The sequence below is a fragment of the Cuculus canorus genome, chromosome 3 (genome assembly GCF_017976375.1).
Source record: "Cuculus canorus isolate bCucCan1 chromosome 3, bCucCan1.pri, whole genome shotgun sequence".
Lineage (NCBI taxonomy): Eukaryota > Metazoa > Chordata > Aves > Cuculiformes > Cuculidae > Cuculus > Cuculus canorus.
This window is the reverse complement of record NC_071403.1, coordinates 58667384-58681452: the sequence shown is the minus strand read 5'-3', so window position 1 is coordinate 58681452 and position 14069 is coordinate 58667384. Positions and strand designations below refer to the sequence as shown.

At 44.3% G+C, this 14069-nt stretch overlaps 1 protein-coding gene across 2 annotated transcripts; it reads left to right on the top strand.

Moving 5' to 3' along the window:
- Positions 1 to 459: 459 nt before the first annotated feature.
- DACT2 (dishevelled binding antagonist of beta catenin 2) lies at positions 460 to 13266 on the top strand. 2 transcript variants are annotated; one of them, XM_054062817.1, is made up of 4 exons: positions 460 to 892; positions 6817 to 6949; positions 8030 to 8317; positions 10653 to 13266. In XM_054062817.1, the coding sequence occupies exons 1-4, from the start codon at positions 659 to 661 to the stop codon at positions 12449 to 12451; spliced, it is 2454 nt and encodes an 817-aa protein (XP_053918792.1). In that variant the 5' UTR covers positions 460 to 658; the 3' UTR covers positions 12452 to 13266. The 2 variants fall into 2 exon arrangements, with proteins under 2 accessions (XP_053918792.1, XP_053918793.1); XM_054062818.1 differs by lacking the exon at positions 460 to 892 and adding an exon at positions 918 to 1262.
- Positions 13267 to 14069: the final 803 nt, after the last annotated feature.

The following is a 14069-nucleotide window of genomic DNA, read 5'->3' as shown; positions in this document are numbered from 1 at the left end:
CAACTACATCACTCAGCTTGGTGTCATCCTCAAACTTACTGAGGGGGCACTCAATCTCGCTGTCAATATCACTGACGAAGATATTGAACAGCACTGGTCCCAGTACAGACGCCCGAGGGACACCACTTGTCACTGATGCCCAACCTGAAGCTCCCCTGGTACAACTTGAGGCCATTCCCTCCCGTCCCATCCCCTATCACTTGGGAGCTGTTACACCCGTTCACCGCACCAGCTCCTCGCATGGCTCTCCTGGTCGCGCGGCTGCAGCGCGGCGCGGGGCGCGGGTCCCTCCTCCGCAGCATCCCCGTCGGTCGCTGCCGGGAGGGGGCAGGCACCCCTCCTTCCTCCCCGCCGCGGCGGGGGCCGAGACGAGGGCTGCCCCGGGGGCAGGGGCAGGGCAGGCAGGAGCCGCCCCCGCGCGGGGCGGAGGGAGCGCACGGGCAGTGGCTCCTCTCCGCGCGTATCCGCTCCGAGAGGTGGCCCCGGAGCCGCAGCCCTCTTCCTTTCCTTCCCTCCCTCCCTCACCCTCCCCCGTCCCCACCTCTCCTCCAAAACCGCAGGAGCCGCCGCGGCCCCGCTTCACTTGCGCCGAGAGCGGGGCGGGAGCAGCTCCCCGCGTCCTCACTGCCATGGCCGGGATCGCAGCCCAGCGTTGACGATGCTGCTGGGCGCCCCGCGGGCGGGCGGCTGGGATCGCGGGCGGGTGGGCGAGAGGCTGCAGGCGGCTCTGGCCGGGCTGCAGGAGCTCCAGGTGCTGCGGGAGAAGCAGCGGGAGCTGGTGCGGGCCGCCCTGGCCATGCCGCAGCGCCCGGCGGCGCCCGGCGGGGAGCAGCTCGCCCACAGCAAGGAGCGCCGGCTCGAAGCCACCCTCACCGCCCTCAAAGAGCAGCTGGTAAGGGGCGACGCGGGGTGCTCCGCTTCGGGACCGGGGAGTGCCGGTCAGTGGGGCGAGCGGCGGCGCCCGTGCTCGTCGCTGCCGTCCTAACGGAGCCGCTTCCCCGCGGGCGGGGCTCACCTGAGCGCCTGCTGCTCGCCCCGAAATGCCTGGAGCGCTGATAGAGGGCTCCGTGCCAGGAGGAGCGCTGGGGAAGGAGAAGGAGCTGTTAAGCGGCGTTGCTCATTCATCGGAGCCGTGGGGTGTAGGAGATGATTAACTACAGTAATAACATGTATCACGCTTGTAGCGCTCTGCTCGTAATTGCACCGGAGGATCAAAAAGCACACGGAGCAAGATGTGCATAAACAGACTCAAGCGCTCAGGGGTTGGTGTGGGCGAGCACCTATGTGTATGCAACTATGTGCATGTACCTGTGTGTGCGTGGACCTGTGTGCGTGCATGCACCTATGTGCCTGTGCACCAGTGTGTGCATGCACCTATGTGCGTGTGTTTGTGTGTGCATGCACCTGTGTGCATGTACCTATGTGCATGTATCTGTGTGTGCATGCACCTGTGTGCATGTACCTATGCCCGTGTCCACCGGTGTGTGCGTGCTGGTGGAAGTCCGCCCAGAACGGGTCCGTGGGCCAGGAGTACTTTGTTCTTGCCACGGATTGCGTGATCAAAAGAGAATAGCTGAATGCCAGGCCTTGTATTTGAAATCTTGCACCAGCCACTTGCGCGTGTTTTGGGTTTTTTTGCTAAAGAAAGAAAAAAAAAAATCTGCACTGCACCTGAAAGGAGTTTCAAAGGTGAGACAACAATCAAAGGGTAAAGGGCTTTAATCTTTAGTATGGGCAATTACACACTTCGGTAAACTCAGACTTAATTCAGATCCCTTTCGCTCCCTGTACTGGTGCAAGACTCGGCCATCAGTTATCAATCAGGTGTGAAAACAGCGCAGTTATTCGCTCCCCGTAGGCAGCTTTATCAGGCAGCATCTCAGAATAAAATTGGCTTTAACCTTCAGAGAAACCTAGCCACCACATGTGAAAACACAGCGGCACGTGTATCTTGATTAAAGTAAAAAATGCAGGACAAGCGGACTGCCAACCCCTTGATTGCCTGCCATCGATAATTTTAACTAATGGTTCCACTTTATTTTCTTTCTTTGTAACTAAACGAAAGAATTGAAGGCATTTATTGCCTGTCTGGGGCCACTGGGTTAACAGAAACACTCAATGACCTCTGACCATAGTGACTGTTCTTTTTTCATGTCAGCTGCTGCGCTTTCATTACTCAGTTGTTTATGTATTTTTCAAATAAAGCATGAACGTAGAAGGCTTTTCAAGGACATGGGGAAACTAGTCGTTAAAATGGAAGAAATTTGGCCTTAGATTTCTGCTTTTAGAAGTGCAGGGGTAGGGCAGGTGAGCGTAACTCAGCGTACAGCTGGAGAGGGACAGATTCCACCAGTAGGTGCCAGTGCAATTATGAGAAACGTGTCTTCTGGGGGTGCCTGGCAAGGAAGTATTTATAAGGCTTGAAAGGGATGACTCAGAACTTTATATATCCAGGGACAGGTTCTTCAGCAAAAATGCGGTCGTGTGAATGCTTAAAGTGATACAAAGACCTTCTGATTGACCTATGTCTGCTGGAAGCATTTCGGACTGGGCGTCTAGTACCCTTTTTGTCTTTCTCCCCTGGAAATTGCAGGCTTGTATCTGAGTAGAGGTTCATAGCTCAAAGCTGCTTAATATTACAGCAAAGTAAACCCAAGTGAACCACAGAGTCGTTTATCAGACCTGTTAGAAGTAGTCCACAGGTCTTAAGGGCTCCATGACTACAGGGTGAAAACTGTTTCTGAGTGACTCATGAGCAGCCTATTGCACTCAAAACCCTTGAAAATTCTGTTCCTCGTCACAGGAAGTTAGGTTAAAACTAAAAACAGCAGAAAACACAAAGCACAGCATTGCTTATTGAGTGTTACATCTTCATCAGTGTTAGTTTTGGCCCATAGACAATAGAGTATGTGATCACTGTTCTATAAGCTTTCAGATTGAGAAACTCATTAACAAATTAAATGTAACTTTGCCTTGCAGTAATCCAAGTTTCAAGTAGGGCTGTAGCCTGGGCTTTTAAATAGTTAATAGTTTAATTCATAAAAAAATTGATCCTTGTAATGTAAAATGGGGAAGCTGTATCAGCTGGAGCTGGCTCAAGGCATCTCAGTAGTTGAAACAAGGCTAATAATCAGGCCAGGCTTCTCCTGTGGTGTTAAAGGGGAGAAACAGAAGAGCAGATGTACCCTTAAGGAGTCAGGTGCCACTAGCTGGAATGGTTGGAGCAAACCCAGCAAATGCTGTATGGACCATGTGTCGATGTCACTCCAGCATCCCATTCTCTCCCCCAGCAACAGGTACCAGCCACAGCCAGCAGATGATCTTTCCAGCAGTCTGCCATAGTGAGCAAGTCTGTGGACTTTCTGCTCCTCATAGCAGTCTTGTCCTTTCTTGCCCCAGCCAGTGGGTCTTTTTGGTGGCCGGGAGCACTTAATGACAGCTGCAAGTTATTACGGTGCAGGCAGGATCAGCTCTTTGTAGCAGAAGAGAAGCAAAGTTAAATGACACCGTCTACTGCCAGTGATCCAAAGATGTTAAACTAGTGTCTTGGTCAAACTATATCATGGTGACATAGAGGAAAAAGAAGAGATGCAAATTCAGGCTAAATGGAGAAAGAAATCTATGACACTTCCACTGTCAAAGGGTATGGATATCTGAGGCTGCAGCATCCAGCAGTTTCTCAGCTGTTTCTCAGAGAAACTATTTATAAAAATTGGTTGATTTTATTTTAATCCAACGATTTTGTTTTGCAAGCTTTCGAGTGGCTTATGATATTATAAAAATGTGAGTAGGGACACTTCACACTGAAGACGAAGAAAACCCACAGATTAGTACCCTGCACTTTGCACAGATGGTTTTTTTTCCCCATTTAGATCATTTTAAATAGAAGAAAGTATCTTTTAAATGGAGATTTTATTTTTTTTTATTAATATTAAACTAACAAAGTTTTTGTCAACTGAGAGAAGGAGGTGCTTCCAGAAGGAATTCACCTCACTCTAGAATAAGGATCTGAAATAAATGAGATTAGTTTTCCTCTGATTCCACTGAATCCTAGTGATTTGCACTACCAGTTACAGAAAGACCTAAGGATGAATAGATTTTAGATGTGCAAAGCTAAGTAATATTAATGCTGTCTTTTGTCCATTCCAAAATACCAGTTAATAAAATTATCAGGTGCTAATCTAAAACCAATAAATCTCAACCCTCCCTACAACTGAAGCAAAGAGACTAACAGTTGAGAAGAGTTGTTAAGTATGACCGGTGCTGTTTGTTGCCTTGGTCTGGGGTACCAATTTGTTTTGACTTAAAGGAACCTGATTTTTAGAGAGTGTTCTTCCTTCTGAAAAGTGAATGATACGATAATACCCCAGATATGGCTCCCAAAAATTGTAGGCCGTTGATAGTACAAGTTGATTTGGAAAGACTGGTCCTGTATTGTTCAGTGTGTGGAAGTCTTCACAGCTGCATTGCCCAAAGCAAACAGATGGTTTCACCCGCAAGATTTTTGTCTGATGTAAAATTCAGGTTGTGAATTGAGAAATAGTGTGTTTAAGCTTTATTGTTCTAGGTACTACTTAGTGTGGTTATCAAAGCAATAACAGCTTCAAGCAAACACACTGAAAAGTCATCCTTACCCGAATAGTTTGAGGAATGTTTCTCCTCTTGGAGTGCAGGAGAAGTTAACTGAAAGATCAAAGCTACGGAGGCTGCCAGAAACACAAAAGCCCAATGGATTGAGACACCATGAAAGGGTTAAAAACGATGATGTAAATCATGTGTGTTGGTTAAAATGCTGTGAAAGTGCAGACAGAACCTGGAGGTATAATAAATAATCTTTGAATACCTGAGAGCCTTGTGGCCTCTCTGTCATTAATCAGAAACCACAGGCTGAGGGATTGGCTGGCAAAACATTAATCATTAAGCAATTAATTCCAGCCATGAAAACAAAACTTTGTGATTTCCTGAGTAAGTGGGACTGGAGGAGGCATGGCATGGTTTTGCTTTTGCGCCATAAAGGAAATAAAGAAGTACGGAGAAGGTCATACATTCATCATTCAGATAGGCTAGAAAATCTCTTTTACTATCCATTCCTTCCCTTCCTTTTTGTTTATGTGAAACAGGAAGAAAGAAAATCAACACAGGTTTTCCCAGGAAGCAGTAATGAGGCTCTTGAGCTTAAACCTTTCTAGATGTGCAGCACTAACAAAAAGGGGCTTTATTCCTTATGTCTTACATGTTCCTCCAGTTCTCTATTAAAGCATGTTAGAAATGCCTTTTTATGCTTCTCAGCAGCATCACCAGCTGCAAAAGTTGCCTTGTGAGACTCAGGACATCCGTCTTTTTTCCTCTTTTGCTTGAATTCCAGTTTCTAATCATTTACTGATTACTTTAGCATCTTAGCTTTCCTTGCTTTTAGCATTTATGGCTATGGAGAAACCTAAAATTGCAAATAATAAAGCTAAATAATCAGAACAGAAGGGAAGTGGAGGTGAAAATTTGTACCTATTGATTTTGATTTTCTGTATATTATTTAATTTTGCAGATATTTTAATTAGTTCAAAAGGCCTAGATTATATTTTTGTCATATTTGGGGCTGGAAGTGCTGCTAGAACTGCTGCTTGCGTTTTTAAATCAGAAATGTAAACGTAAAGAAGAATCTTAGTCATATTTTTCTCGCCAGTGCTGAGTGAAAACCTGGCCCCTCAAGGTCTGTGAGCACAGCTTTACAACCAACTTCAAGAGATCACTGTTCTGTAAAGTACTGTTGGATGGATGTTTAAGTGTGATATAATTAGAAGCTGCCTAAATAGTGGCTGGGCCTGGGTAATTTGCCAAGTGCCATGTGAGAAGTTTGTGACAGAAACCAGCTGTGGTTCTTTGGCTGGTACCTAACACCTGGCCATCTGCCTAGCTAAGCTGATGGCATAAGTACTGGGGGAGCAACTCCGGGAGCTGCTCTCTTAGATCAGGCTGGCCGGTGATTGCAGTAGGCAAAGGACCATGTTGCTGGCTTCTGAAGGGTTATTCGCGAGCCTGACACACCAGGCCTTGAGCACCCTGATCTAGTGGGAGGTATCCCTGTTCCATGGCAGGAGGTGTGGAAATAGGTGATCTTTAAGGTCGCTTCCAACTCAAATCATTCTATGATTTAGTTTAAATACCGTAATTTTCTTAGCAGAATTAAAATGCTTTCATAAAACGTGTGGAAATATCTAGCCACAAGACGTGCAAGGAAAGCTTTCAGCTAAATAGATGTCGGAATTTGTGCGGTGTACCCTTTCAAGTATATAGATATTTCCTCAAAGCCCAGGGTTTTGCAGAAATGAGTATGCTGCCTTCGCCTTGTGTGTACGATACCTTTACATACAGCAGTTTCATCAGGAGGCATCTTAAAGTTCATGCAGACAATTTGTAACATTTATCTCATCTTCTGCTCAGAGGAAGTGTTTAGTGAAATGCAGTACATATTAATATGTTAATTAGCTAAAAGATTGGCATTGTCTTTAGAGATACAGTTCCTGCTGTAGGTATAACAAAAAAAACCAAAGGTTAAAATAAGTATATTCAATATGAAAAATTTTGAGAACGTGTTCAGCTGGGCAGAAGACAATGTATACTGAGAAACGGAATGTTTTGTACTTGTCCATTATGTCAGTCTCATTACAGAGAGCCAATTACAACAGTCCCTAGCTAAGCAAAACACTGCATGAGAGCAGAATCTGTCCGGCACAGATGGCCTGAATTCATGTGTTGCTGCTGAGATGCTAATTGTGGTTATTCTTTATTTTCTCCTTCTGTCCTCGACTTGTGAATTAGTCTCGTTTGAGGAGACAAGATGTTGGCTTGAAAACCCACCTGGATCAGCTAGATCAGCGAATAAGTGAGCTGAAATTGGACGTTAGTAAGACCTCCAGTGAATACTTGGATAGTGACAGCCGACCCAGCTCAGGTAATATGCACTTGGTCGTTTGTTCCCAGGGTGTGGTGCTAGGAGAACTGAAGGATGTCAGCTACTAAGTAGAACTCTCTATATTGTTTGGTCAGAAACAGTGCCCCTTGGCTGAGGTGGAGATTAGTCACCTGGCACAGAGCAGCTCACAGAGCTGGTGGGAATTTTTCTGCAAAGATGATTTAGTTTGAAAATGCTTACTTACTCAAACAGTATTTTTTTTTTACTTTTTTATTTAAAAATGGGGCATTTTAGGCACAAATGGAAAGAGAGGGAAACATTTGGTAATTAATTACTTTGTCCAGTGCAGAATGACCACTGGCACTTTGAAAAGCCTTGAGTTTTCAGTTAGACAAGAAAATATTTTTTTTATTTACAGCCTGGTTCTTAGAACACGTATAAAAAGTACAAGTTTCTGTTGAGCGTTTTAACTTCAGGAGTTGTGCATTTAGGCACATAAGCACAGTTCAGAAGGAAACAATTTCCTTTTCAGTTTGCTTTATATAGAGAGGAACAATAAAAATTCCTATATTGAATTTATACACAGTATTTTTTAATACTTCCATACTTAATTAGCAATGATCGCAAGACCTGGAGAAGGAATATAGCCTCCATTCTCTGCCCTTAGGCATTCCAGCTATCATAGGCTTGGCAGCTCTGATTGCAGGCTAGTTTTACTCTACTTTCCCATCCAAGCTGTGCTTGTATGCTCCTAGCACAAGTTACAACAGCATAAGATGGTCATATTTTACACCAGTTGCCTAATAGTCCCCAAAGATGTTCTCCAATGAAGAGAACTAGGCGTGATGATGCTGCACCTCATCCCATCCCACCCTCAGAACTAAGCATGCATGTGCGTGCCAAGCTGGCTTACTGCCTAAGTAAATATGCATAAGCCAAATAAAAGGTGGTTGAATTAAAGTATAACCTCTGCTGAAGTTAACCCAATAAATGATTGTAAATTTAGGCCTGTAGTACATAGCAAATAAAGATTTATTTGATTCTCTGCATTTTTCTTCTACAGAGAATGTTTAGTTACTGTAAATAAGACATATCTTCCTATTTATTTTAATTCTGCAGGCTTCTATGATCTGAGCGACGGTGGTTCTTGCTCACTCTCCAATTCTTGTACCTCTGTGTACAGTGAGTCCATCTCCTCCTCCCACACCAGTCTCTTGCCCAGCTGTCAACACCCTAAAGCAAGGCTTAGTGTGTTCGATTACCGACCCAAGTCTGCAGATGAAACTACTGTGCATACCACCAGCTTCCAGCAGCAAGGAACCTATGTCAGCGATGGATGTCGGATTACAGCTAGCGCAGACGTTTCTGGGACTCCTGTCAGGTCCCGGCCAAGGCCAGTTTCTACAGGTAATCAACTGCAGAACTGGATACTCATCCAAGAGAAGGGCAGAATCCTTGTAATTATTTTTTTAAGACCTAATATACTAATGTGTAATCACTATGTAGCACTCATTTTCAATACATGCAGTGAGAATTAATCAAAACCACAGAGCCGGACCATTTACTGTCCAACTTTCCCATATCTCATACTCAAATACTTTTAAATAATAACAAATACTAGGACTTATGCATTTAGAAATGTAAAAAATATTTAAGTGTGTCAGACAAAATTGTAATGAATGTTGAGATGTCTTTTTTTCAATCTACTTCCTTGTGAAACCAGAAAAATTGCAGTAGTTGAGATACCTTGTGGAAAAACATAAGGTGAATTCAGAATTGGAGGTGATGCGTTTTATTGAGAAAAATTTTACAGAAATCTAAGGACAAACAGAAACTTCCAAACTTAGTGCCTGTTTTTTTCAATCTGTTGTAAAATTAGTATGATGATACTTATATATACATTGCCCTATTTAATTAATTAATGTGGATTCAAATGATACTGTTTTCCATCATTTATTATGTACAGTTAGGGATAACAGATGCCAAAGGTTAACTGACTATCTAAGAACGAGTTATGACCCTAATAGTGGGTCAAACATGAATTTGCATCATGCATTTGGACACAATGGACCAATCCATTAATATTCCATATCTCTTGTTTACCTATCTGTTTATCCATAGTGACATGTTATCATTAGTATTTTGGGGCCTTCCATGGCCTCAGAGCAACCTTGTGTTGATGCAGTGCCTATGGTGACCCAGCCAGTTGTGTGACAGTTCCATTATAGAAACAGGGAAGCCATAGAGAACGTAATTTCAAGTACTGTATCACTCTGGAGTCATTCCCACAGCTCCTTGACCTGAGCTCGCTCACCTCTGGCTTGCTTTGAGCAGAAGCAAAGACCCAACTGTTCAGTACCCATCTGTTCAGACACATCTGAAGCAGTGGCGACAAATTACAGCATAAAAGCAAAGTCTTCTCGAGGTTCCTCAAAGGCTGTGGTGGATGGAGCTGGTGTTAGTAGTCCATGGCTTCCGCATTTCAGATTACAGACTACTTGTTCTGCCAGAAACCTTCCTGCCTTGCAATTTTGCTATGACCCCAGGGACCTCATTATTTTTTGGATATGGAGATAGACTAGGAGAAAAAGAATAGCTGATGTTAAGTAGGGGTGTGGAAGTGAGGCTACAGACCTCCTTCAGCTCTCCTTTCTTTCCCTTCTTCCTAGCTACAACCTCTTACTTAGCTTGGTGTGAGAAACAAGTCGTAGGGTAATAGTGGGCGTAGTCTCAAAGCAAAGAAACAGTTCTTATAAAGTTGTCCACATTGCAGGAAATGAGACAAGATATTCCTTCAGAAAATCATCATTTGGAGAGGGGGAGAAATTTCTCTTCTTCCTAGTCTCCTCACCTTAGCTTGTCCCCATAGGTAAATGCAGGTACAGTCTGATTGCCTTTTCTTTCAGTGGCAAGCAGAAAGTTTGCTGAGACACCACACGCACAGCATTCTTTTAGCACCTTCCTGGTTTGTTTGCACAAGGGAGCACCACTATACACTACCAACAATTTCCTAATGAATTTTCATTATGAAGATACATTGTTTGAGAAATCATCATCCTAACGTTTGCTGTAGCATATCTGTAAGTGCCTTAGGTAGGACACTACAGACTATGCCAAATAACCTTGTGTCTATTTAAGTCCTCTTAAAGCAGCTGGTTGAGTACTATAGGTTTTTCCAAGATACGTGATATAACAGCATTCAAGGAAAAGGTGAAATTCAAATTTAACCACTTAAAATGGTGCTCAAAAAGCACCACTGACTCTTCAGGCTGGTAATTTCAGTAATTTCTGAATTATAGTAATTTATGCAGAGGAAGGCTTTATCCTATGCTAGGAGAAAAGTATTCAAAAATTATATCTGTTGTATTGGATAATTTTACATGACATTCATCTTCAGGCTTCTCAGTCGTTGGTTGGCTTCCTGTTAGTCTGTGATGTTCAAGAACATTTTTATGTATTCACAGATTTACTTTCATGAAGTAGCACAGTTTAAATTTCCTGTGAAGGCATGAGTTTTATTATTGACATTAAAAGGCATTCTAATCTCCATCCTGCTCAGGTGAATGAAAGCCTTGAAGTAATTCTGTGATCTTGGAGCACTGAAACTGTTTTCTTCATTCATGCTACTGATTTTAGTAAAAGCTAGCACATCCTTCTGAAATAGCACTTCTAACTTTAAAAGCCATTTTGAATGTAATTGTCTCTGATTTAATTAGGTTGTTTATTTTCATCCACTGTGTAGGTGACTTGGAAAGACTCATTCCAGCAGACACTCGATTTCAGAAAGAGACAGATCCCAAATCCTTGTTGCCTCTGTGCCACGCTGGAGACATGTGCTTGTTCAGTGTGGACCCCAAATTCCAGAATGACTTGGTCTCCAAGAATGGCATTGATGTATATCCTTACCCGAGCCCTCTTCATGCAGTGGCTTTACAAAGTCCCCTTTTCTCCCTTGTGGGGACATCCCCAGAAGCAGAGCTCCAGCCTCCCCCCAGCAAACCCATGCCCAGTGTGACAGGTCCCAGCTTGATTAGGACTAGGCCAACCACTGAGGCCAAGCCAGGGGGCTACATCAATAAATTACTGCAGCTGACGAGGTGCAAAGGGAACAATCGAGCTGATGCCGGTGAATGGGTTTCAACAAAGAGCCAACCAGCCACAATGCACCAGAGACTCATTATAACCCCTAGCGCCGGTGGAGTGAAAATTAACAGCAGCAGTAGCCAGCTGGAAAATCAAGCAAGTTCTCTGGAAAGTAACAAAGCTGAAGGGAAGCTGCAGAGAGAGATGCCGGAGGGTGAATGTGCCAAACAGCAGGAGACCATGCGCTGTGTGAATGGAGAACAGCCATCCACTTGGCCTGACACAGAGCCATCAGCTGTGAATAGTTGTTATCCTGCCAAGTCAGGAGCAAGGAGCTCTCCTCTGGCAGAAGCAATGGAGAGCAGCATAGAGCGCAGTTCATCCTGCTCACCGCTGTGCCAGGAGGACTCCAGCCCAGGCACCTGGAATGCTAAAGCCATCCCATCCAGAAAGCTACCCCTCAAAAGGTGTGGCAATGCCAAGTTGGCTAATAGTGGGGGTCATGAGCAAGTGGCACGGAGTGAGTTTGTTCATGCTCAGTTTGTCCCTGCAGAATCCCACCACGTCCGGGTCAAGTTTGCCAGCTCTAAAACAAAGGCAGTGAAGACAAAGAAGAGGAACAGTGAAAAGGTACTACGGCCTGGAAAGCAAGCATTTTGCATGGAGAAGGCGAGAGGGGTTCATGGGGCTGCCAGGCTGCCTGCTGAGTGGAATCAGCCCCAAAGACCACATGGTGTGAAGAGCCTTGTGCGGAGACCTTCGTATTCTGGTGACATGACTGGCAGGTCATGCTCGGAGTCCAGCCTGTTCCCTGTGCAAGTCGGTCTCCCCACTGTGCCATCCAGGCCAGAACTCTACAGAGCCTCTGCCAATGCACTGGATTCTCTTGAAGCAACTTGCGTAGACACAGCCAATAAGAAGAAGCAGCGCAAGTGGCAGTCCACAGTGGAGATCTCCGCCAAAGCCCATGTGGCCAGCCTCTCTAATAGCTTTGGCCTGGGAGCACCAAGACAACCGGCAAGGAAAGCTGGTGTCCTGCGTACTGTCAGTATCAGGGCTCGTTCCAAGAGTCAGCGCCATGGAACTTATGCCAGAAGTGAGTCAGACCACTCTGAGTACTCTGCAGAGTGCGCTTCCCTCTTTCACTCCACCATCGCAGAGACCAGTGAAGGAGAGGTCAGTGATTTCACAGCTAACCGTTTTGGAGACAGTGAGTCTAGTGAAAGCGATTCGGATGGCAGCAGTAACAGTAGCAGCCTTGCCCTTGACTATGATGAGGGGGATGAAAGTGAGCTGATTTGGCCTGAAGGTTCGGTCAGACAATCAGGGACTGTTCAGGCTTCTTCCAAGCCTCTTCCCCCAGTGCCCAAAATCTGTCGCATCAAAGCTTCGAAGGCGTTAAAGAAGAAGATCAGGAGATTCCAACCTGCCTCTCTGAAGGTCATGACCATGGTTTAAGGGAGAGCAAGCATCTGTTTCTCACAGTGAGGCATTCTGCTGGCTGCCGTTTGCAAAATGAGAACCAATGTGTAGAGAAAAGGACTTGCTTAAACGAACTGTGAATCAACACAGGGAGTCTTCTTATGTGTTAATGCCTGAACATAAGTGTTACTGTATCTAATATCCTCTTTTGCCATTTTGCTGTAAATATGGATCTCTGTATATTGCGTGATGCCTTTTTTTTACTATGCAGAAGGGTCACTATGGTGAAAATGAAAACAACATCTCCCATAACTTTTTGCAGGCAGGCTGTTGATGGTTTGTTGACCGTAAGCACCCACAGAATGAGTCCCAGAAACAAATGCTTCCCAAGAAGAGGGGCTCTTCCGAACTGGGTACTTGGGAGCGTCCTTTCCTCTTGCATGGAATTCTTTGCAGTCTGAAGTCTGCATTGACCTGTCACTGCATTAAGCTGTTACTGTGCTCCTCTGGAAAAGCTCTGTGTTCTCCATAGTTTTACTTTCTTTTGGATCAACCGTCTCATACGTTCTTCCAAACATCAAGAGGACGAGTCAGTTCTTCAGTAAAAAACATGCTGTGTTTAATCAAGAAGGCAAATGTATTTGTGAACAACAAGACTTCACACTGTTCCCTGTTTTCAAACTGAGACTATAGAGGTTTCGTTTTTCAAACCCCCTCTTTATGATGTTCCATGTTATTTGTTGAATTGGACGAGGAACATGAGGACTCAGTGCCACAGTGTGTCAATAGCTGGGACTGAGATTATAGCTTTGTCCCTGAAATTGCAAACTCAATAAATACTATTTAATGTACTTCTGAAATTTGTGCTTGTCTGACTTTGCCTAAGGAAAATTATTCCAAACTCTTAATGCCACCTCAGGAAAGCAGAGGAGCTTTCTTTAGTAAAACAGGTCTGTGCTTTCATGATCGCTGTGTAGAGGGGTTCTTTTTCATTTTTCAGAGGATTGCTATTGCTCAGTGAGAACCAGGGTGCTTTCAGCCTCTAGCTCAGAAAACCTGCTTCAGCACCTGCTTCTAAATGAGCGAATTTAAAACCAATATTTATATTGAGGAGGGAATAGCATTTAACTGACTCACTTAAATTGATGTAATTTTGTCACAAGACACTCTTAATTTAAAACATATATTTATGTATACATAATGTGGTTCAAATGCATTTGAGGTTACCTATGTGAAGCTTTGAATCAGTTGCTAAACTGATGAAGTGATCTTTTTGTGTTCAAACAAGCAGTCCTAGTTCTTTCTTCTGAGCACAGCGATCTGGAAACTGAGCTGAAGTTCACTCTGTGTTTACCAAAGAGCAGGCATTATCCTCCCACCTTGTTTCAGTGTTCAATCTGAGTACATTCCTGGCCTAGAAGATGTAGGCATTACCTCGTTCAGCCAGTGCACTGGGTCTGAAACAAAAGGCATGTGCTTTGCAGAAACTGTGGGTAAAAGAGTGCTTGTTTACTCCAAGGATTCATTAGCAAACAGAAGTATTGAAGGACTAAACTTTTAGCCAATGCCTTCTATTCTTTTGGAGCTACACTATGTTTTTAAACCAGTCTATTTTCAAATCATTTTTTTAAAACAAAGTAGACAAAGTAAAAGT